General features: G+C 45.8%; 1 protein-coding gene across 1 annotated transcript in view; it reads right to left on the minus strand.

Moving 5' to 3' along the window:
* Positions 1-22736, minus strand: part of HSD11B1 (hydroxysteroid 11-beta dehydrogenase 1) — a 42714-nt gene extending 19978 nt beyond the window's left edge. The window contains exons 1-2 of the mRNA XM_040337517.1: positions 22552-22736; positions 261-391 (exon numbers count right to left, since the gene is read on the minus strand). Coding sequence (XP_040193451.1) covers positions 261-391; positions 22552-22639 — 219 coding nt within the window. The 5' untranslated portion in view covers positions 22640-22736. The remainder of the gene's footprint in view (positions 1-260; positions 392-22551) is intronic.
* Between the last annotated feature and the right edge of the window lie 542 nt (positions 22737-23278).

Consider the following 23278-nt stretch of genomic DNA (forward strand, 5'->3'; position numbering starts at 1 on the left):
TTATGATAATCTTTAATATAGGGCTTAAGAGTTGTACTTTAATACCACTTTAAGGCACCTAGATAATTAAGAATCCAATGAATAATTCATCCCACTGATATCAAGCCAAAATGGAATATATGAATTTTAGGGTGGACATAACCTTTAACGCTAGTCATCAGAATCATTAACTCTGAGATCTAATCATGAGATCACCACTTTTTATTCCTTGCCCTGTCAATGTAATGCTAGAAAGGAGTAGAGCTGCAGAAAGATCATACCTTTTTGAGTTTCTCTTCAGTGCGCGCAGTTATTAATATTTGGGATCCCATCCTAGCCAGGTGATATGCCATCTGCTCTCCAATGCCAGAGCTTGCTCCAGTAATGATTACTCTCTTGCCTTTTAACATAGCTAAGTAAAATAATAGATTTAATAAATATTTAGTATACATTTATTTTTAGGATAACATCCTAATAAACACTTTTACAAGCTTGCCATATAATGTAAATAAGCTCATGCTAAAATACATGTGTACAGTCAACCAATTACCGGTATGTACTAAATCTAAATCATGTTTTTTTGTACACCCACATTATTGGGTATTCAAAGTGAACACACATTCAATGTATTCACTATAATTCACTTTACAAAGTAAACCCACACAGTTATTATAGTTTGCCAAGTCAACTGCTTCTACACATTTAGTAAAATGTTGCTGCATTGTAAACACAAATTATAAACATTTCTTAACCACTTCCATACCAGACACTTACGCACCTTCCCGCCCAAGCCAATTTTGAATGGCAATTGCGCGGTCATGCTACACTGTACCCAAACAAAATTGGCGTCCTTTTTTCCCCACAAATAGAGCTTTCTTTTGGTAGTATTTGATCACCTCTGCGATTTTTTTTTTTTTGCGTAACAACTAAAAAAAGACTGAAAATTACGTTTTTATTTTTTTCTGTTAATTTTTTGTAAATACGTTTTTCTCTTTCAATTACGGGCACTGATATGGCGGCACTGATTGGCACCGATGAGATGGCACTGATGGACATCGATGAGGTAGTACTGACGGGCACTCATAGGCGGCACTGATGGGCATACATAGGCGGCACTGATGGGCATACATAGGCGGCACTGATGGGCACACATAGGCGGCACTGATGGGCACACATAGGCGGCACTGATGGGCACTCATAGGCAGCACAGATGGGCACTCATGGGCGGCACTTATGGTTGGCACTGATGGATACTTATGGGTGGCACAGATGTAATTTTTCGGACGTGACTACCGAGAGGGATCTATCTCTTCAATTACAGTCCATAGGCTTTTTGTTGCATGGACATTTAACTTAGCCTATTTCAATCACTGCTGTGTGTTGTGTTATGCATTGGTTAACAGTACACCAATTATTATTGTATTACACTGTATGATACTAGCACTGTCACATTTTATTACCCTACTTTTGCCAGCTGGATTAGCTGCACTGTAGCACGTTAATTTTGATGTCAATATTTTTTCACATTGTCATTTTGATCATTAATCAGACTGTATCTTTTTACATATAAGGATTTGCTACACTTCCTCTACACTTGTACCCCATTCCCTATTTACAGCGTAGCACTACCCTTTTCTTTATATCTATTATGGTCTGATACACCTTTCAGTGCCGCAGCCGTACCCCCTTCCTTTTTCCCCTTCCCCCACTTCTTGGTAGCGCGGTAATACTCACTCCCTCACCCTCTCCCTCACCCTCTCAACCCTGCACCCTGTACGTAGCACCCTGTACGTAGCACCCTCTCAACCCTGCACTCTGTACGTAGCACCCTCTCAACCCTGCACTCTGTACGTAGCACCCTCTCAACCCTGCACCCTGCACGTAGCACCCTCTCAACCCTGCACCCTGTACGTAGCACCCTCTCAACCTTGCACGTAGCACCCTCTCAACCCTGTACGTAGCACCCTCTCAACCCTGCACTCTGTACGTAGCACCCTCTCAACCCTGCACTCTGTACGTAGCACCCTCTCAACCCTGCACTCTGTACGTAGCACCCTCTCAACCCTGCACCCTGCACGCAGCACCCTCTCAACCCTGCACGCAGCACCCTCTCAACCCTGCACGCAGCACCCTCTCAACCCTGCACGCAGCACCCTCTCAACCCTGCACGCAGCACCCTCTCAACCCTGCACGCAGCACCCTCTCAACCCTGCACGCAGCACCCTCTCAACCCTGCAAGCAGCACCCTCTCAACCCTGCACCCTGTACGTAGCACCCTCTCAACCCTGCACCCTGTATGTAGCACCCTCTCAACCTTGCACTCTGTACGTAGCACCCTCTCAACCCTGCACTTAGCACCATCTCAACCCTGCACGTAGCACCCTCTCAACCCGTGCATGTAGCACCCTCTCAACCCTTGCATGTAGCACCCTCTCAACCCTGCACGTAGCACCCTCTCAACCCTGCACGTAGCACCCTCTCAACCCTGCACGTAGCACCCTCTCAACCCTGCACGTAGCACCCTCTCAACCCTGCACGTAGCACCCTCTCAACCCTGCACGTAGCACCCTCTCAACCCTGCACATAGCACCCTCTCAACCCTGCACCCTGTACGTAGCACCCTGTACGTAGCACCCTCTCAACCCTGCACTCTGTACGTAGCACCCTCTAAACCTTGCACTCTGTACGTAGCACCCTCTCAACCCTGCACCCTGCACGTAGCACCCTCTCAACCCTGCACCCTGTACGTAGCACCCTCTCAACCTTGCACGTAGCACCCTCTCAACCCTGTACGTAGCACCCTCTCAACCCTGCACTCTGTACGTAGCACCCTCTCAACCCTGCACTCTGTACGTAGCACCCTCTCAACCCTGCACTCTGTACGTAGCACCCTCTCAACCCTGCACCCTGCACGCAGCACCCTCTCAACCCTGCACGCAGCACCCTCTCAACCCTGCACGCAGCACCCTCTCAACCCTGCACGCAGCACCCTCTCAACCCTGCACGCAGCACCCTCTCAACCCTGCACGCAGCACCCTCTCAACCCTGCAAGCAGCACCCTCTCAACCCTGCACCCTGTATGTAGCACCCTCTCAACCTTGCACTCTGTACGTAGCACCCTCTCAACCCTGCACGTAGCACCATCTCAACCCTGCACGTAGCACCCTCTCAACCCGTGCATGTAGCACCCTCTCAACCCTTGCATGTAGCACCCTCTCAACCCTGCACGTAGCACCCTCTCAACCCTGCACGTAGCACCCTCTCAACCCTGCACGTAGCACCCTCTCAACCCTGCACGTAGCACCCTCTCAACCCTGCACATAGCACCCTCTCAACCCTGCACCCTGTATGTAGCACCCTCTCAACCCTGCACTCTGTACGTAGCACCCTCTCAACTCTGGACTTTGTACGTTTAGCCACATCCCTTTAAGCCCCTCCCGCTGCTAGGCACTTGACCATGCCCACAATTTACTGCGACGTAGGGTGCCACAGGTCTTTTTACTTCTCCAGTGTCCCTCATTCTGAAGTTAAAAAGTTTGGAGGTATGCCTAATCATCCCTGAGCCCTGTCTGTTTCACAAGTTTTGTTACTGCTAAATGCCTGCAACATCTGCCCTGTCCCTGTAAAGGGGTCAAGAGGTGCAGGGTGCTGTGTAATGTAAAGGGGCCCAGTGGTGCTGTGTAATGTAAAGGGGCCCAGTGGTGCTGAGTGCTGTGTAATGTAAAGGGGTCCAGTGATACAGGCTGCTGTGTAATGTAAAGGGGTCCAGTGGTGCTGTGTAATGTAAAGGGATCCAGTGATACAGGGTGCTGTGTAATGTAAAGGGGTCCAGTGGTGCTGTGTAATGTAAAGGGATCCAGTGATACAGGGTGCTGTGTAATGTAAAGGGGTCCAGTGGTGTTGTGTAATGTAAAGGGATCCAGTGATACAGGGTGCTGTGTAATGTAAAGGGGTTGAAGCTGTTATAGCTGCAAAGGGTGGGCCAACTCAATATTAAACCCTATGGACTAAGACTGGGATGCCATTTAAGTTTGTGTGTGTGTGTGTGTGTGTGTAAATGCTGGTGTCCCAATACTTTTGTCTGTTTGAGCTTTGGGGTGCACACCCTAATGCAATAGGCTGCACATGCCTATGCTTTTTATTATCACATTGTTGTTAAAAAAAAACAAAAAAAAAAAAAAAAAAACAGTATAAAGGCCAGTGGTAAAAATTGCTTTTGGGTTTAACTAATTGTTTTTTGTTTATTCATTCTTCATGGCAACATGACTATCCCCATGGCAGGCATGGCAGTGTCCTTTGCCTACAAACGTTGTGCTGAAGAGTGTACCTCTTTGCCATCTCAGAAAGTTGGGAGGTATGCCTACTGGCACACTACCAGACAGACTTTTTCTAAAGTGCTGCCATTAAGGCAACAAAACCAAACAAGTGTTTACTTAATTTCTGTTTTTTTTTAATAGTGTTCTTGTTTGCTAGCTATGTTTAGATTTAGCAATTTACTTGCATCAGCAAATATAATGTATTGATCTATATTTGTGTGGTAGGGAAATACATTCCATACAGGCATGGCTTTATTGCCATCTGGTGGTTATTTTTACTTCTTACATGTATGATAAATTTGTCATATTATTTTGTCATAACTTTCATGATAAAAAAGGGTCAGGTGCTTTTTTAGTGCATTTCTCGTGTGGAGGGCAGCCTATTGAAATCAATGGGCTGCCTTAAACACATGTGAGCGTACGGAAATGTGCAAAAACACGTGTGCGCTCGTAGCTTGTAGTCATTGCTCCTGAATTACCTATTTAAAAACACAGTGCCCCTTCCAACCTCTGCCTCCCCTGCAGCGTCTTACCTTTGGGAGGGCAGAAACAGTTAGCAGCCAGTGTTTATTCTCCCAGGTCTCCCATCACAGTCCCCACTGCAGTCATGCCCCCTCATCACAGTCCTCCTTAAAGTCATGGCCCCCATCATAGTCCTCCTTAAAGTCATGCCCTCCCCATCACAGTCCTCCTTGCAGTCATGCCCCCTATCACAGTCCCCCCTGCAGTCATGGCCCCCATCACAGTCCTCCCTGCAGTCATGGCCCCCATCACAGTCCTCCCTGCAGTCATGGCCCCATCACAGTCCTCCCTGCAGTCATGGCCCCCATCACAGTCCTCCCTGCAGTCATGGCCCCCATCACAGTCCTCCCTGCAGTCATGGCCCCCATCACAGTCCTCCCTGCAGTCATGGCCCCCATCACAGTCCTCATTGCAGGCATGGCCCCCATCACAGTCCCCATTGCAGGCATGCCCCCCTTTGCAGTCCTCCTTGCAGTCATGGGCCCCTATCACAGTCCTCCTTGCAGTCATGCCCCCATCACAGTCCTCCCTGCAGTCATGCCCCCCATCACAGTCCTCCCTGCAGTCATTGCCCCCCCCGCATTCCTCTTTACTAGCATAGTGCTCCTTCCAATCTCTGCCTCCACTGCAGTATCTTACTTTCGGAGGGCATGGCCCCTGTCACAGTCCTCCCTGCAGTCATAGCCCCCATCACATTCCTCTCTGCAGTCATAGCCCCCGCATTCCTCTTTCCTAGCATAGTGCTGCTTACAATCTCTGCCTCCACTGCAGTGTCTTATCTTCGGAGGGCGTGGCCCCCTATCACAGTCCTCCCTTCCTGAAGTCATGGCCTGACTAACTATATATATATATCTATAGATATAGATATAGATATATAGATATAGATATATAGATATACAGTACAGACCAAAAGTTTGGACACACCTTCTCATTCAAAGAGTTTTCTTTATTTTCATGACTATGAAAATTGTAGATTCACAGTGAAGGCATCAAAACTATGAATTAACACATGTGGAATTATACATAACAAAAAAGTGTGAAACAACTGAAAATATATTTCATATTCTAGGTTCTTCAAAGTAGCCACCTTTTGCTTTGACTACTGCTTTGCACACTCTTGGCATTCTCTTGATGAGCTTCAAGAGGTAGTCACCTGGCGCAGCACCCCATTACTCTCCTTCTTGGTCAAATAGCCCTTACACAGTCTGGAGGTGTGTTTGGGGTCATTGTCCTGTTGAAAAATAAATGATGGTCCAACTAAACACAAACCGGATGTAAAAGCATGCCGATGCAAGATGCTGTGGTAGCCATGCTGGTTCAGTATGCCTTCAATTTTGATTAAATCCCCAACAGTGTCACCAGCAAATAGGGTTGCCAACTGTTCCGTAAAATATGGAATCGTACCGTATTTTAAACACAAAAGTGCTGTTCCGTATCAAACCGATACGGAACGCACTTTGTTCCGTTTTCCGCGGTACCTTGGTGTTCAGTTCGACACTTTCATCATGTAGTGATGAGTGACTGTCTGTGTGCGTCGGCGCTTGGCGTCCCCTCCCCTCCGCGGCCTTCTGACCAATGCCGTGCCGGATGACGTTGCGACGTCACGACGTAACCCCTCCCTACATTCCCCGCCCGGCGCCTGCGGTGATGATGACAGGGAGAAGAATTGTAAAAAGGACTACCACCTCCAAGCAGCAAGCAAAAAAGAAAAGAGCGCAAAAATACAGAATTGAATGGGAAAATGACTACCTGTGGCTGGAATGCGTGAGGGACAATGAATACAAGGCCAATTGTACCATATGCCGTCACGTTTTTTCTATTTCTCACGGCGGAGTGTGTGATATTAAGCAGCACGCATCAGGAGATAATCACAAGAGGAGCGAGAGGCTGCGGGCACAGGAGGGAACGATGTCGAGGTTCCTTGTTCGTCAGACGTCTCCAGAGGCTGATATGGTAGGCTATGTGTAATTATGTGGATTTTTAAAACTCAAATATAGTTGATAGTACAAGTTTAGCCTAACATTCCATCCATATACATCTACCCAGTGTTCCCCCTTGTGTTCCTGTCCCACTCCCTCATAATGTGTCAATCATTTCTGAATCCTGATGGGTTTCTTAATATGGTACCCTGGCCTGGAGGAGGGAAATAATTATAGATTTAGATAGGTCAAGGTTTAAAAAAGTGTGGGGTCTTTGAAGGGGGTTCAAAGATCAGCAAAGTTTATTCAAATGACACTTGCAATTTGTTTTTGACACTTTAAAATCTATTTTCTTTATTATCTTTTTTTTTTTTTTTATTAATTCGTCACAAAGCATAGGCTTACAAATGGTATATCTCTTGCTTTAGGTCACTGCTGCTGAGCTAGCACATGTATATCATACAGTGAACCACAATTTGAGCTACAACAGTTCTGACTGTGGGCTTAAGCTCTGTCACCGAACACTGAGTGATTCTAATATTGTCAAGAAGATGTCCTGTGGGAGAACAAAAGCAGAGGCACTTGTCACAGAAGTCCTTGCCCCAAAGGCAGTACAGGAGGTGATCAAGAAGTTAAAAAGTGCTGAGAATCCACCTCCATTCTCTATTCAAACTGATGCATCGAACAAGGGCAATCACAAGATGTTTCCCTTGACTGTACAGTTTTTTACTGCAGAGAGCGGGGTCATGAACAAGTTGATAGATTTTGTTGAAAATCCAGATGAATCTGCTGAGGGAATAGTCACTACAATTCGGAGCTCTCTTGAAAACCTGGGCCTAAGTTTGGATCATGTGTCTGCATTCAGTGCAGATAATTCAAATGTCAATTATGGAATCCACAATTCAGTATTCTCAAAATTAAAAAGTTCCAACAGTGATCTCCCCAGAGGCAACTGCCATGCGCATATTGTACATAACACCATAAAATATGCCCTGGATCAACTCTCAGTCGACATAGAAAGTGTAGTTCTGAAGGTCTACAGTTTCTTTTCCATCTCTGCAAAAAGGAGAGAGTCCCTAAAGGAGTTTTGTGCCTTTTGTGATGTCGAGTTCCATGAAGTTAGGACTGCTCTCAAGTCCTATTTCATTAGCATGGGTGTTGACTGTCCAAGGCACCTGCAAACATTGCTGAAATTAACATGTGATGCTGCTGGCGTTGAGGACGACGAGCCTGATCTTGTGGAGGTGTATCTCCTCTTTTGTAACAACATCTTGACCCTCTTTGAAGAAGTGGTCAAAAAGCTGGAGAGGAATGACACCACATCAGCTGACCTCTATGCCATCATGCACTCTTTTCTGACAAAACTATCTCAGAGAAGAGATGATGGGTTCTCTGGCTACCTAGCTAAACAAAAGCTTCAGCGCCTTTCTCCACCTGATGCTGATGTTGCCACACAGGAGTTTGCAGCCTTCTTAAACACTGCCATTATGTACATAGAAAAATGGTTCAATTTTTCAGAAGACAACTGGATTTTCCATCTACAGCCCCTCTCTCTGACATCTGGGAGTATCTCTTATGATGGCATGGAGAAGATCATTGAGCAGCTTCACCTGGTTAGCAGGAAAAACATCTCCATGGATATGCTTTATGATGAGTGTGTTACTGCCAACAACATTCTAAAGCATCTCACAGAGCATGATCACTGGGTGTCCAAGGGAACAGCAGAGAAGTGGATGGCAGTTCTACAGGCAGCTGATCTTCCAAACATCCTTGCTGTGGTGTCCTTTGTCCTCAGCATCCCATCTTCCACTGGGTATGTGGAGAGGGTGTTCTCGGCAATGAAAAATAAATGGTCAGATGTACAAAACAAATGTTCAGTTGGACTAATAAAAAGTGAGCTGATCATCACTCTGAATTATGAGATGTCTTGTACAGAGTTCTACAGTGCAGCTCTACAGGACAAACACCTACTCGCTGCTCCAAGAAATCAAAAAAAGTACGCATGGAAAAAATAGCGGCACAATGTGCGTAATCTGTTTCTGTGATATTTTCCATGTGCATACATACGGGTGTTTGTATTGCTTGAATGCAGTATTTGAGTGCAATATTTTATATTTTCTTTATTAGCTGTTTTTTTTATGTGTTATTGTTTTCCATAAAAAGTTATGGAAGTATAATTATATAAAGATATTTGCACTACACTTCCTTAAAATGTTGTCTTATTTTTTGCACAGGAAAAAACATCCCCGCCCCACCCATGCCCCCCCCCCCCCCGCTCCTTATTTTCATTTCAGAAAGTTGGCAACCCTACCAGCAAAGCACCCCCACACCATCACACCTCCTCCTCCATGCTTCACGGTGGGAACCAGGCATGTAGAGTCCATCCGTTCACCTTTTCTGCGTCGCACAAAGACACAGGGGTTGGAACCAAAGATCTCAAGTTTGGACTCATCAGACCAAAGCACAGATTTCCACTGGTCTAATGTCCATTCCTTGTGTTCTTTAGCCCAAACAAGTCTCTTCTGCTTGTTGCCTTTCTTTAGCAGTGGTTTCCTAGCAGATATTCTACCATGAAGGCCTGATTCACACAGTCTCCTCTTAACAGTTCTAGAGATGTGTCTGCTGCAAAAGGTGGCTACTTTGAAGAACCTAGAATATGAAATATATTTTCAGTTGTTTCTCACTTTTTTGTTATGTATAATTCCACATGTGTTAATTCATAGTTTTAAATGCCTTCAGTGTGAATCTACAATTTTCATAGTCCTGAAAATAAAGAAAACTCTTTGAATGAGAAGGTGTGTCCAAACTTTTGGTCTGTACTGTATAGACAAATTAAGGTGCTTCTATGGGGTCACAGAGCCAGTTTCAGATCTAAAAGATCGTCAGGAAAAACATGTTGTTTTCCCTGACGAGATTCTTGGCAAGAAACTCTTGCCGCCCAGTGCCGCCTGTGTGTGCCCATCAGTGCCGCCTATGCGTGCCCATCAGTGCCGCCTATGCGTGCCCATCAGTGCCGCCTATGCGTGCCCATCAGTGCCGCCTATGTGTGCCCATCAGTGCCGCATACAAGCGCCGCCAATCAGTGCCACCTCATCTGTGCCCGTCAGTACTACCTCATTGATGTCCATCAGTGCCATCTCATCGGTGCCCATCAGTGCCGCCATATCAGTGCCCGTAATTGAAAGAGAAAACGTACTTATTTACAAAAAATTTAACAGAAAAAAAAAAAAACATATTTTTTTTCAAAATTTTCAGTCTTTTTTTAGTTGTTGCGCAAAAAAAAAAAAATCGCAGAGGTGATCAAATACCACCAAAAGAAAGCTCTATTTGTGGGAAAAAAAGGACGCCAATTTTGTTTGGGTACAGTGTAGCATGACCACGCAATTGCCATTCAAAGTGCGACAGTACTGAAAGCTGAAAATTGGCTTGGGCAGGAAGTTGTTTACGTGCCCTGTATGGAAGTGGTTAATATTGAGTAGCTTTTATTGAAAAAGGTGCAAAAAGTTTTAGTTCAAATTATGTTTACCCAATTTCAATAAAATTAATTTAACAAATTTGTTAAATAATGTTGATTTGAAATTTTTCAGAAGCAGATAGGATGGTTTACACAGTAAGTGTAAAAACGAGCATGGGCACAAGAATGCTGTCATCCGCGGGGATCCGGGTGGTGGTGATCATCACTTGCGCTGGAGACTACCTTGCCTGATGAAGGGACACGAATGTCCCGAACGCGCGCATCCTCCCGCGCCCGGAAGTGAGATCAGCCACACAGCACACCTGGAAACAAGCTCCCTTCTCCTTGGTTCCCAGGGCGTCTGGCCCCCCGCCGCCACCGCCGCCTGTGGCAAGGTAGTCTCCAGCGCAAGTGATGATCACCACCACCCGGATCCCCGCGGATGACAGCATTCTTGTGCCCATGCTCGTTTTTACACCTACTTTGTGAGTAGGCTTTTCATATTCTTTTACATGTTTCAATAAATTACTAATTTGCTACGCTTAGAAGGCACCGCCTTGTGTTCTTTTCGTTGTATACAGATAACTTCATCTGTCAGCTGGCTGCCATCAAGCGAATTTGCATTTACTTCAGTGTTTATGGACATTTAACATGGACTATAGTATATCCATTTAAACACCTATTTGAACTTTGGTTTTATTTCCCCATATTACCCTCCTCCCCTACCTTTCTCCAGGATCTTTTTACTACTATTATTACTCATAGGTTTTCATTGGGAGTGCGCTCAATAATTTTTTTTTTTTTTGGTTTACACAGTAATAATGCATGTTAATCAGTAACCAACAGATTGCATTTTAACATTGTGAACTTTTATGTCATGGCCAACACAAGTGGGTCAAGGTTCTTCCTACTGTGTGATTAATGCTACAGGTAAAAATATGGTATTCATTTTCCTTTTTACTTCAATATCCTTTCTTTGGATTTTAAAATTATTTTGACACACATCTGAACTCTTAATTTTTACTGACCAACTGCAAGCTAACCCACAATACAAATTATTCAAAGTGAATCTGTGTGGGTAGAAGTATTTAATCACCGTTGCGGTTTTTATTTTTTTCGCTATAAACAAAAAAAGACCGACAATTAAAAAAAAAAAAACATTATTATTTACTTTCTGCTATAAAACACATCCAATAAAAAAAATCGAATTTCTTCATCATTTTAGGCCAATATGTATTCTGCTGGTAAAAGTTATAGCTTTTACAAACTATGGGATAGATTTATGGATTTTTTTTTCCACTAGTAAGGCCCCTTTCACACGTGTGGTTCAGGTCCGCCTGTCAGTTTTTTAGGTGGACCTGAACGGGCGCTCCATATAGGTCTATGGAGAGACAGATGTCAGTGGTGGAATGCCCACTGACATCCGACCTACTCCGATCCGCTATTTTCCATCCGTTTGGCAGATTGGATCGGATGAAAACTGACTCTATGGTCCGTCTTCATCCGATCCCCCACAGAGGAGAGCGGCGCATGAAAGGACCCCAATAGCTGCGATCATCAATTTTTATCGGGACTGCGACATTTCGGTGGACAAATCTGACACTAATGCCTCGTTTCCACTGAGCAGGACGGTTCGGGTCGGTACAGTTTGGAACGGTTAGAATGGTCCGGTCTATTCTGGTGAGCGTTTCCACTGCAAGTCGGACCGTCAGGAGCAATACAGGGTTTAGAAAAAATGCTTAACGTGTCCACCAATCAGTGAAATGTATTGTAGCTCCGCCCCTAACCGAACCGATATATTTTCTATGGCCTCACATCTGAAGCAGGACCCAGAATGGTGCGGTATGGTTCGGTTTTATGGCACACTTTCATAATGGAAACACCCAAAATAGTGTACTGTACCAAACCGATCCACTCAGTGGAAACGAGGCATAAGTGACACTTTTTGGGGACCAATGACACCAATTCAGTGATCAGTGCTAAAAATAATCACTATCGCTGTAATAATGACACTGGTGGAGAAGCATGCCCTAGACCCGAAGACAAAAGTCACATACAGGTACGTGATGTTGCGCTTAAGGGCCGCCCTGCTACAGTATATGTATGGGGGGCGGTCCTTAAGTATAAGTTAAAGTATATGTAAACTCTAAAATTAACTTCTGTCATTTGGTCTCCTTTTTTTCTGTCAATTATACCACTGTCGCTCCTTTATTATGTTTTTTTTTGATACTGTAGATAAAAAAAAAAACTGCCCATTGATGGATAAAATTTTCAAACAAAAATTCTTAGGAAAAGTCTTAGGAAAATGTGAAAATTCTCAGAACATTCAAATTAGTTTGAAAGATTTTGTTTGCTTTTAAAATTTGACTTTGGAATGAATGAACTGAAGGAAAACCACATACACTGTTATGCCGCGTACACACGATTGGAAATTCAGACCGTGTGTAAGCTCCATCTGACTTTTGCTGTCCGAATTTCCGCCAACAAAAGATTGAGAGCTGGTTCTCTATTTTTCCTACGGAAAAAGTTCCTATCGGAAAATCCGCTCGTCTGTATGCAATTCTGACGCGCAAAAAAACGCGCATGCTCAGAATCAAGCAGAAGAGCCGAACTGCCTATTGAACTTCATTGATCTTGGCTAGTTGTACGTCTTGTACGTCACTGCGTTCTTGACACGATTTGTGTGACCGTGTGTATGCAACACAAGTTTGAGCCAACATTCCGTCAGAAAAAATCCACGGTTTTCTTGTCGGAATTTCCGATGGTGTGTACGCGGCATTGCAAATGAATTAATTTAAGAAACATTTTCTATCCTTCTCCAAATGTTCTCGTCACTGCAGTCAAAAACGAAGATCACTATGACCCAACTAATGATTAGGCCCCTTTCACACTGAGGAGTTTTTCAGGCGTTACAGTGCTAAAAATAGCGCTGCTAAACCACCTGAAAAACTCCTGCCCAGCAACCTCAATGTGGAAGACGAGGGCTTTCACACTGAGGCGATGCGCTGGCAGGAGAGAAAAAAATCTCTTGCAAGCAGCATCTTTGGAGCGGTGGGGTATGTATACCGCTCCTTCCCATTTAAAACAATGGGAAACTGCGGTAATACCGCGCACAATGCGCTTCTGCAGAGGCGCATTGCGGGCGGTATTAACCCTTTATCGGCCACTAGCGGGGGTTAATACCCCACTGCTAGCGGCCAAATCCCGCGGCAAATTCGACGGTATAGCGCCGCTATTTTTAGCAAAACTATACCGCCTCCCGCCCCAGTGTGAAAGGGGCCTTAGAAGAACTAATAAACTTTCTTATATTATTTTCCCAAGAATTTTCAATCAAATTTCAACCCCTCTATGGCCAGCTTAACTGGTAATTTTGCTAGAAATCTTCTAATCTGATAACTTCCTGTGCTCTCTGCCTTTTCTGGCAATCATCAGATATATTGCTGTTAGTCTGAGGACTACAGAACCACAATCCCCCTACATCTTAGAATATAGGAGAAGGGTGAGGTTCTATGGTGTTATCTTGGAAGGTAGAAAACCTTTATATGCCATGTCCCTACTGTAATAAAATGTCTTTCTAATCGCAAGTTTTTCAGTTGAGGATAAAGTTCAGATTTAAGAGCCTGTGCAAGCATTATAGAACAAGTAGGTGTTGAATATCATGTGCACAGCTCTAGTTTTGAATTCCAACTGAACATAGGTGAAAGGTTGAATTTATGCTTTAAGTGGTATATAAAAATTGCTATTCCTTTTTTTATTCTGCAACTTTCTGACCCTGTTACACATAACTAGGGTGACCACATTTCCAAACTACCATTCAGGGACACACCCCTTCAGAAAAATCAGCTTGTGGTGTAAGGAATCACAGCACAGTGATTGGACACAAAAGGGGGGATTTATGATTTCTCCAATCACAAGCATTGGGGCGGGGATTGTGCTCATTTAGGCATTCCCGGCCAGGACAAGTACTGTCCGTGATTAAAGCGGTGATGTGGCAGCCTTTTTTGGAGGCATTCGTTTGGCTTGGGGGGGTGGCTGTGTCAGTTTCATTTCGGGACACTGTATTGTCCTGGAATGAAGGTGCCCGGGACAGACCTGCAAAATGCTGGACTGTCCCAGGCAATCTGGGAAATGTGGTCACCCTACACATAACATAACTGTAGCAACGAGTCCTGACCGCTAGAGGCCCAATGGTGACCTCCAGAGTCAGGGATAGCTGTGGGAGAGAGCAGGTTAGGACCAGGACACCCTTAGGTAGATGCAATGTTATTCAGCAGACTCAGAGTTCTATAGGAGAACAGCTATACAGGTGAAGGCCTCCAGCCGGACACCACATCTGTATAGGTAGGACCGCTGGGTCCCTGGCTTGGCACTCACAGATACTCCTCAAGCGTCACCCCTGCTGACCCGCTGGGTCCCTGGCTTGGCACTCACAGATACTCCTCAAGCGTCACCCCTGCTGACCCGCTGGGTCCCTGGCTTGGCACTCAGATACTCCTCAAGCGTCACCCATGCTGACCCGCTGGGTCCCTGGCTTGGCACTCACAGATACTCCTCAAGCGTCACCCATGCTGACCCGCTGGGTCCCTGGCTTGGCACTCACAGATACTCCTCAAGCGTCACCCATGCTGACCCGCTGGGTCCCTGGGTTGGCACTCACAGATACTCCTCAAGTGTCACCCATGCTGACCCGCTGGGTCCCTGGCTTAGCACTCACAGATACTCAAGCGTCACCCATGCTGACCCGCTGGGTCCCTGGCTTGGCACTTGCTGAAGTTTTCCATTTCTTCACCGTCCCTGGCTGGTGAGAAGACTACTTTGGTACTGGCTCCAGCTTATTCACAGTGGTCTCTGGTAACAAGGTGGATGGTCCCTTAGTTGCGAGTGGCGACAGCTTCCCCTCTACCACCGACCACAACTGGTTCCCCATCAGTCTGAACCGTTACTCTCGGTTGGACTCCAATCCTGCAGTTCCAACTAGACATGGGTGCCGTCATTAAATTTCTTTAATTTTGCTCTATTCCATTTCGTCTTGGCCATTAATTCGTGTCTGAATTTCAATTTGGATTCGTACGAAATACGAATTTTCGTTAATTCGTAAAATTTTCGTAAAATTACGAACATTCGTTATGATGAATTTAAAAAGCAAAACCAGGAAGTCAGCAGCACTGCTGACTTCCTGGGTTTGCTTTTTAAATTCATCATAACAAATGTTCGTAATTGTTTTACGAAAAGGTAACGAATCTAACGAAAATTCGTATTCAATCCAAATTGAATTTCGGACACGAATTATGAAATTACAGGCTACAAACAAACCCGGCAGGAGCTCAGCACAGAACAGGGATGGTGGGAGCCCCTCATAATGAGCACAGCACAAGGATGGTGGGAGCCCCTCATAATGAGCACAGCAAGGGCACAGCCCCAGGAGGAAGTCGGCACAGCACAGGGATGGTGGGAGCCCCTCATAATTAGCACAGCACAGGGATGGTGGGAGCCCCTCATAATTAGCACAGCACAGGGATGGTGGGAGCCCCTCATAATTAGCACAGCAGGGGCACAGTCCCAAGAGGAAGTCAGCACAGCACAGGGACGGTGGGAGCCCCTCATTATGAGCACAGCACAGAGATGGTGGGAGCCCCTCATAATAAGCACAGCAGGGGCACAGCCCCAAGAGGAAGTCAGCACAGCACAGGGATGGTGGGAGCCCCTCATATTGAGCATAATGAGTTGACGACTGCCATTATTGAGAAAGGTATTGTAGCCCGGGCCATTAGTTCGTAATTTCGTAACCGAAATTCAATTTGTATTGAAAACGAATTAACTTTTCGTAACAATTGCGAACATTCGTTATGATGAATTTAAAAAGCCAAAAATACCTTTCTCAATATGGTAGTCGTCTCATTATGCTCATTATGAGGGCTCCCACCATCCCTGTGTTGTGCTGACTTCCTCCTGGGGCTGTACCCCTGCTGTGATCATTATGAGGGGATCCCACCATCCCTGTGCTGTGCTGACTTCCTGGGTTTGCTTATTCATCATAACAAATGTTCGTAATTGCTACGAAAAGTTAACAAACCTTCTTATTTTGTCCGATTCTGAATCTCTCAACGACTACCAGTACCAGTCAGTCTCCCACTCCCATATAAAAAAAGGTAATTTTCCCAACCCTCACTCAGCATCAGAGGAAAACCTCTGATTGGTCAACAAAACTCCAGCCACGTTTCCATTCACGTTGTAAGAAATTCGGATCCGAAATTCGTCAACGAAATTTCGTATTTTGTTAAATTCGGAAGCATAGCAATTCGTATTTTGGATGCTTCCGAATGTACGAATTTTCTGAAATTCGTACGAAATGAACTGCACATGTCTAGTTCCAACCCTGTGCTGCTTCTGCTGCTTCTGGATAGGCCTCAGACAGCCTAGCAGCCAGATGTCCCCGGGATAGGCCTCAGGCTTCCGGCCTAGCAGCCAGGGGCAGCCTAACACACGTCCACCCAGACAGCAGTCCAGGTGACACAGAACCCTGATCACCTGACTCCATCCAAATAAATAGGCTCTCCCAGCAGGCCAAGGGACTAAAGAAACCTCACCTTGCTAAGCCCTTGTCTACAGGGCCGCTGATAGGCCAGTACAACTGGCCCTGTTGTACCGGGCCCGGGCAAACTGAACAGAGTAGTTTAATGTAAAAAAGAAAAAAAAACATCCAGCCATTCCTTTTAATGTCTCGCCTATCCAGTGTCATCTTAAGAGCATTATAGGCCCCCGGGCAATACAGTGCACTGGGGCCCTGTCTACACAATCACGCACAAGAATTTACTGACAAAAATCATAAAATTTACTGGCAGAACCACATCATTTACTGCCAGTGCAAAAAAAGTACCTAAAATTACAGTTTTCAGTGCCGAACAATGCAAATGTCAGTATTTAAACTATAAAATGTCTTCATTGACATGAAGGTCAGGTTACTATAACCCAGCCAGCACAGAGTTTCCTCTTACATCAGAGTCTGCAGGATTCCCCCTTACAGTGAAAGGGAACTCTTATGTAAAGGGGAACGCTGCAGATCATGATCTAAGGAGGGAACGCTGATGTGGAGGGGGGCTCTGGTGACCAGAGACAACCTTATATCAGAGTTCACTGCTTTCTCTTTCCCACTTACATCAGGGTCCGCAGACTGAGTTCCCCCTTGCATCGTAAGGGGGAATCCTGCAGACTCTGATGTAAAGGGGAACTCTGATGTGGGGGGCACTCTGGTGACCAGAGACCACCTTCCGTAGAGTAAATACACTAAGGTAAGGGGGGTCACTAGGCATGTGCAAAAGGGAAAATTTAGTTTTGTTTTGTTTCGTTTTAATTAGTTATTTAATTAATTTTGTTAAGTTAGGTTCGTTACATGTGTTAAATTAGTTTTCGGAACTTTTGTTTCGTTTTTCGACCGAATTTCGAAAAATCCGGTCGAATTCGAAAGTATTTAGACCGGATTCGACAACAAATAGTCTATTTTCGAATATAATTTCGAAATTTGATCGGAATTCGAAAAAAAAAAAATTCAAATTCCAGAACGAAAACCCGCGGACAAAATTCGATCGGAATTCACAAAAAAAATAAAAAATATATTTTTTTTCGAATTCCAAATCGGAAACCCGCGGACGAAATTCGATCGGAATTCGGAAAAAAAAAAAAAATCGAATTTCGTCCGCGGGTTTTCGATTCGGAATCGAAAACGTTGGTTCGGATTCGGTAAATTCATTAATATTGCAATTCGGGAATTCGTATGCATCCGAATGTCCGAATAATGAAAAATTCGTACGAATTTAGATTCGGAACGAAACGAAATGCACATGCCTAGGGTTCACTAATATAGGAGGGGGAACCTTTATATCAGTGCCCCCTTACATTTTTGCATTCACTCCCCCCTTACATCAGCAACCCCCCCCCCGCACTCGTGGAGGACCGGATCTTCTCTGTGATTTCCGCAAACTGGGCATTAGCAGTTCTAACCCGTCACTCTCCACAATTTTTTACTGGAGTTGCTGGGCAGCCGGTGGGGCCCCCCAGGCAAGCGGGGCCCCCGGGCAACTGCCCAGCGTGCCCAATGGAAAAGATGGCCCTGCGCCTATCACCCTCTGGCCCCAGCTCACCCCCCCCCCCCCCCCGTTTACATTTTAAAAACATATTTTTTTATACCGATGTGGATGATTAGGTAGCGGCAGGGGAGGGACTACTTCTTGTATTTCGGGCACGAAAGAGGCATTCTTCTGCGACCGCTCCTCACGCTGGCTCAAGTCCCAGCCAGCGTGTCCTCTGTAGTGCCGTCCCCCTGGCGATGCGGAGTGATTCTCCTCTATCGGCACACTGGCAGCATTTGATGGGGCACAGTAGCGACAATTGATGGGCACACTGGGGGGGGGGGGGCCTCCATGTCCATTTTGCTTGGGGCCCCCTAATTCCTTCAAACGGCCCTGCAGGATCAGGATTCCTTTGGCCCAGCTAACAACACTACACAGGTGTGTGCTACTGTGCTTGCTTGGGGGGGGGGGGCTGCAAGATCTACTACTACTGCAGCCAGCAGCACCTATACATTATGGCATTGGCAGCATGGGTGGCACTGTCTACAGGTAGCACATGCGTTATGGCCCATAACGCATGTGCTGCCTGCAGAGACAGTGCCACCCATTCCGCAATGTGCTGCAGACAGTGCCACCCATGACGCTAATGCCATAACGCATGTGCTACCTGCAGAGACAGTGCCACCCATGCTGCCAATTGCATTATACTATTGGCAGCACTGTCTGCAGCACATTATGGCATGGGTGGCACTGTCAGCAGGTAGCACATGCATTATGGCATTGGCGTCATGGATGGCACTGTCTGCAGGTAGCACATGCATTATGGCCCATGGGTGGCACTGTCTGCAGCACATTATGGCATTGGTGGCATGGGTGGCACTGTCAGCAGGTAGCACATGCATTATGGCATTAGCGTCATGGATGGCACTGTCTGCAGGTAGCACATGCATTATGGCCCATAACGCATGTGCTGTCTGCAGAGACAGTGCCCCCCAATGCCGTAATGTGCTGCAAAGAGTGCCACCCATAACGCATGTGCTACCTGCAGAGACAGCCACCCATGCTGCCAATTGCATTATACTATTGGGTGGCTCTGTCTGCAGTGATAAATATCACTTGAAGACAAATCTGCACTTTGTTTCAAGGCGGGATCTAGGGAGGGGCCAGGGGCGGGGCTGAAGGAGGGACCAGGGGTGGGGCCGAAGGGGGCCCCCTCAGGTAGACTGTACGGGGCCCCATGATTTCTATCTGCTTGTCTATCTAATGTCACCAGCATAACGCCACCTAGCGACAGAAGAGAGAAGGTGCAGCAAGTCCAGAACTAGAGATGAATCACTGAATCTACTAACAATTAACCAGGTCAACTACCTGGCAAACGAAATTTACTAGCAACCCTGCCTAAACACCAGGGTGCTACATCACATTATTACAAAAGGGCCAAGAAAAGTATAATGGAGGTTCATGAAAATTCTAGGCTTACACTAAATGAATTTAACCCATGTCAGAAAAGCAGTTTCTCACATGCTAGTTTTCCTATGAAAGTTCAGCTTGCCCTGTCCATGTTGAGTTGCCTTAGTGCAGCACATGTTTAATGTAAATCACTCTTACAGGTTATCCATAAATGAGGGTTTCAACTTCCAAAATGATTAAGGCCCCTTTCACACTGGGGCGTTTTTTCGATCGTTATTCGAGCAAAGCCTTATCTGCAATCCCAATGTGCTGGTAAAGCACCGCTAAGACCCTAAAGTTTTAGGGCGTTTTTGCAGTGCCTCAGTGTGAAAGGGCAAGGCGTTTTTACAGCGCTTTTAATTCATTTCAAAGGAGAGGGGCGTTTTTGAATCATTTTTTTCAGCGCCCAAAAGCTGCTCCAAAGATGCTGCTTGCAGGACTCGGTGTGAAAGGGTCCATTGAGATGCATGGAGAGGGTTTATGAGCGTTTTAATAGAGCTATTTTTAACGCTAAAACGCTGTAAAAACGCTTCAGTGTGAAAGGGGTCTTAAAGAGAACCTGTCATCAAGCTATGCATGTTTCCCAACTTAAACTGTTGCCGACCACTGCATGTACATATACGTCCACAGAATGGCACGTACAGGCATATGGGCGTACATGTACGTCCCCGCCTTTCCGTGGGTCGGGGGTCGATCGGGACCCCCCCCCCCCGGTACATGCGGTGGTCAGAAACCCGCGGGGAGCGATCCGGGACAAGGGCACGGCTATTCGTTTATAGCCGCCCCCTCGCGATCGCTCCCCGGAGCTGAAGAACGGGGAGAGACGTATGTAAACACGGCTTCCCCGTGCTTCACTGTGGCGGTGCATCGATCGCGTCATCCCCTTTATAGGGGAGACACAATCGATGACGTCAGACCTACAGCCACACCCCCCTACAGTTGTAAACACACACTAGGTGAAGCCTAACACCTTCAGCGCCCCCTGTAGTTAACTCCCAAACTGCAACTGTCATTTTCACAATAAACAATGCAATTTAAATGCATTTTTTGCTGTGAAAATGACAATGGTCCCAAAAATGTGTCAATTTTTTACCAAAAATATGTAGAAGAATACGTATCGGCCTAAACTGAGGAAAAAAAATTGTATATGTTTTTGGGGGATATTTATTATAGCAAAAAGTAAAAAATATTGCATTTTTTTCAAAATTGTCGCTCTATTTTTGTTTATAGCGCAAAAAATAAAAACCGCAGAGGCGATCAAATACCACCAAAAGAAAGCTCTATTTGTGGGGAAAAAAGGACGCCAATTTTGTTTGGGAGCCACGTCGCAGGAACGTGCAATTGTCTGTTAAAGCGACGCAGTGCCGAATCGCAAAACCTGGCTTGGGCATTTAGCTGCCTAAAGGTCCGGGGCTTAACCGGTTAAGAGGAGGTCCGGTTTAAAAAAAAAAAAAATTTAAATTAAAAGTCAGCAGCTACTAACACTGTAGGTGCTGACTTTTAATAAGGACACTTACCTGTTCAGAGTGCCCGCGATGGCGGCAGCCGAAGCCAAGCAGTCGCTCGGGTCTTGGCTGCCACGCCGCCATCCTCAGTGAGAGAATCGGGAAGTTAAGTGTTGCGGCTTCACCGCCCAATTCCCTACTGCGCATGCATGAGCCGCGCGGCGCTATGTGAATGGGCGATGTTTCCTTGGACACACACAAGGTCCCAGAAGACACCGCTCCACCATTCCCCAGGAGGCAGCGCGAGGAGAAGAAGAAAGAAGATGGACCGCAGATCAGGAAGTGGCAACAGGCACTTCAGGTATGTGGGTAGGCAACAGGCAGGGCTGGACTGGGACAGAAATTTGGCCCTGGACTTCATCCAGACTGGCCCACTTTGACAGGTCTCTCCCATGGTGGCCGGACAACTCCCGCACCCCCCCCCCCCCCCCGGCCATCCAAGCCCCCTCTCCCCTTCACTAGCCATTCTATTTATTAGAGAAGAATGGCTGGTACTGGTACTCTTATAGGCAGTACCAGTGGGGAAGCTAGACATTATTTCACCCGAGCCAAAGAATCAGTTCAGTGCCCCCCCCTTATGGCACAAGATTAGGCAGAAGTGAGAAACTCCCAGGCCATAGCTATTGAGTCAGCTGTCATGCTCCTCTGTCGTCGTCCCTGCTCCTCTGTGCCTCCCCCTGCTTCTTTGTTCCCCCCAGGTGAGTGCTGTGGGGAGGGAGAGGAGGTGAGCGATGTCACTGAAGCCGGCCCACTGAGCCATCGGCCCACCGGGAAACTCCCTGTAGTCCCAATGGCCAGTCCATCCCTGGCAACAGGAGTATACACAGCTAGCTACTTGATAGCAAACATTATGATTTCAGGCACAATAAGTGAAGTATTATCCCCATGAAAAAAATAAGGGCTAGTTTTAGCACAGTGCGCAAAAATAAATAAATAAACAAAGCAAAAGCTTATTGTAATATGTGCAGAGTGGAGGAGGTGTCATTGCTATACTGTGTGCAAACTCAAGGTTTAACTAAGTGTAACTAAAAGCAAAACATTTTTTTTCTTTTTAGTTTTGGATAGAATTGAGATGGATTAGAATGCCTATTATTTTTTTTATTTTTTTTTGCTGTCTGTGTCTCCGTTAGGGAGATTCATACTCTATATTTGTTCTGTTTACCATTATCACTGAATGTAAAAGTAAGAGAAGTTCCTTTCAAACTAAATATCATCAAGTTATGGTTTATATGTACTTTAAAGTCACAGTCATTTATAAACGTTGGGAAAACTGCCTACAGTTTCTCAGTAGCCATCCAAAACAGAAGTGATATAAATCAAAAAAAGTTCTGAAATACTTACATGGTTCGAACACTGGTTTCCCAGAATAGAAGTAAACGGCAACAAGTATCCCAGTCAGTGCTACCACTGCTTTATTGAAGAGAGCCATGAGGAAAAGGATAATGGAGACTGGATTACAACTGCTACTGTCACTGATCAGAGCTGCCTCTACAATGCTGAGCTTCTGTAAAACATTTTACATACAGCATGATTGGTCTCGTTTACATATCAGGAAGTTCAAGGCTGCTCCTTTAGGCTGGATTCACACTTGTGCTGTCATGCGAATTCCAGCTCTGTTATCTCTGCAAAGAGATAAGAGTAAGGTGACCAGATTTTTAAAATGAAATCCGGGGACATATTTTTTTTTCACTAGTAATGGTGGCAATCAGCGACTCTCTGCCCGTTGCGGCCCGCCTCACAACCTGTCAAGTATCCCTCTCCGGGCCCCCCAGCTACTACTGGGTGGGGTGTGGAGGAAGATCACTCCGCCAGGGAAGGCAAGGAGATAAACAGGCAGGCGGCTGGCCGGAACTTGAGCCAAGGCAGAAGAACACGCGAGCGGAGCTGAATGGGCATGTACCCGAAACTGAAAATATGTTCCCTCCACTCCGACCAGCACATGATCATCAGAAAAAGGCACAGATAATAGAAAACAATACACCCACCTAAGCTAGTAGGGGCAGTGGAGTGGAGGTGTGTAATTCAGATTTTTTTTTTTTTATTCTGCACTGACTTTCTTTGAAATTGC

This window comes from Rana temporaria, chromosome 2 (assembly GCF_905171775.1).
Source record: "Rana temporaria chromosome 2, aRanTem1.1, whole genome shotgun sequence".
NCBI classification, from domain to species: domain Eukaryota; kingdom Metazoa; phylum Chordata; class Amphibia; order Anura; family Ranidae; genus Rana; species Rana temporaria.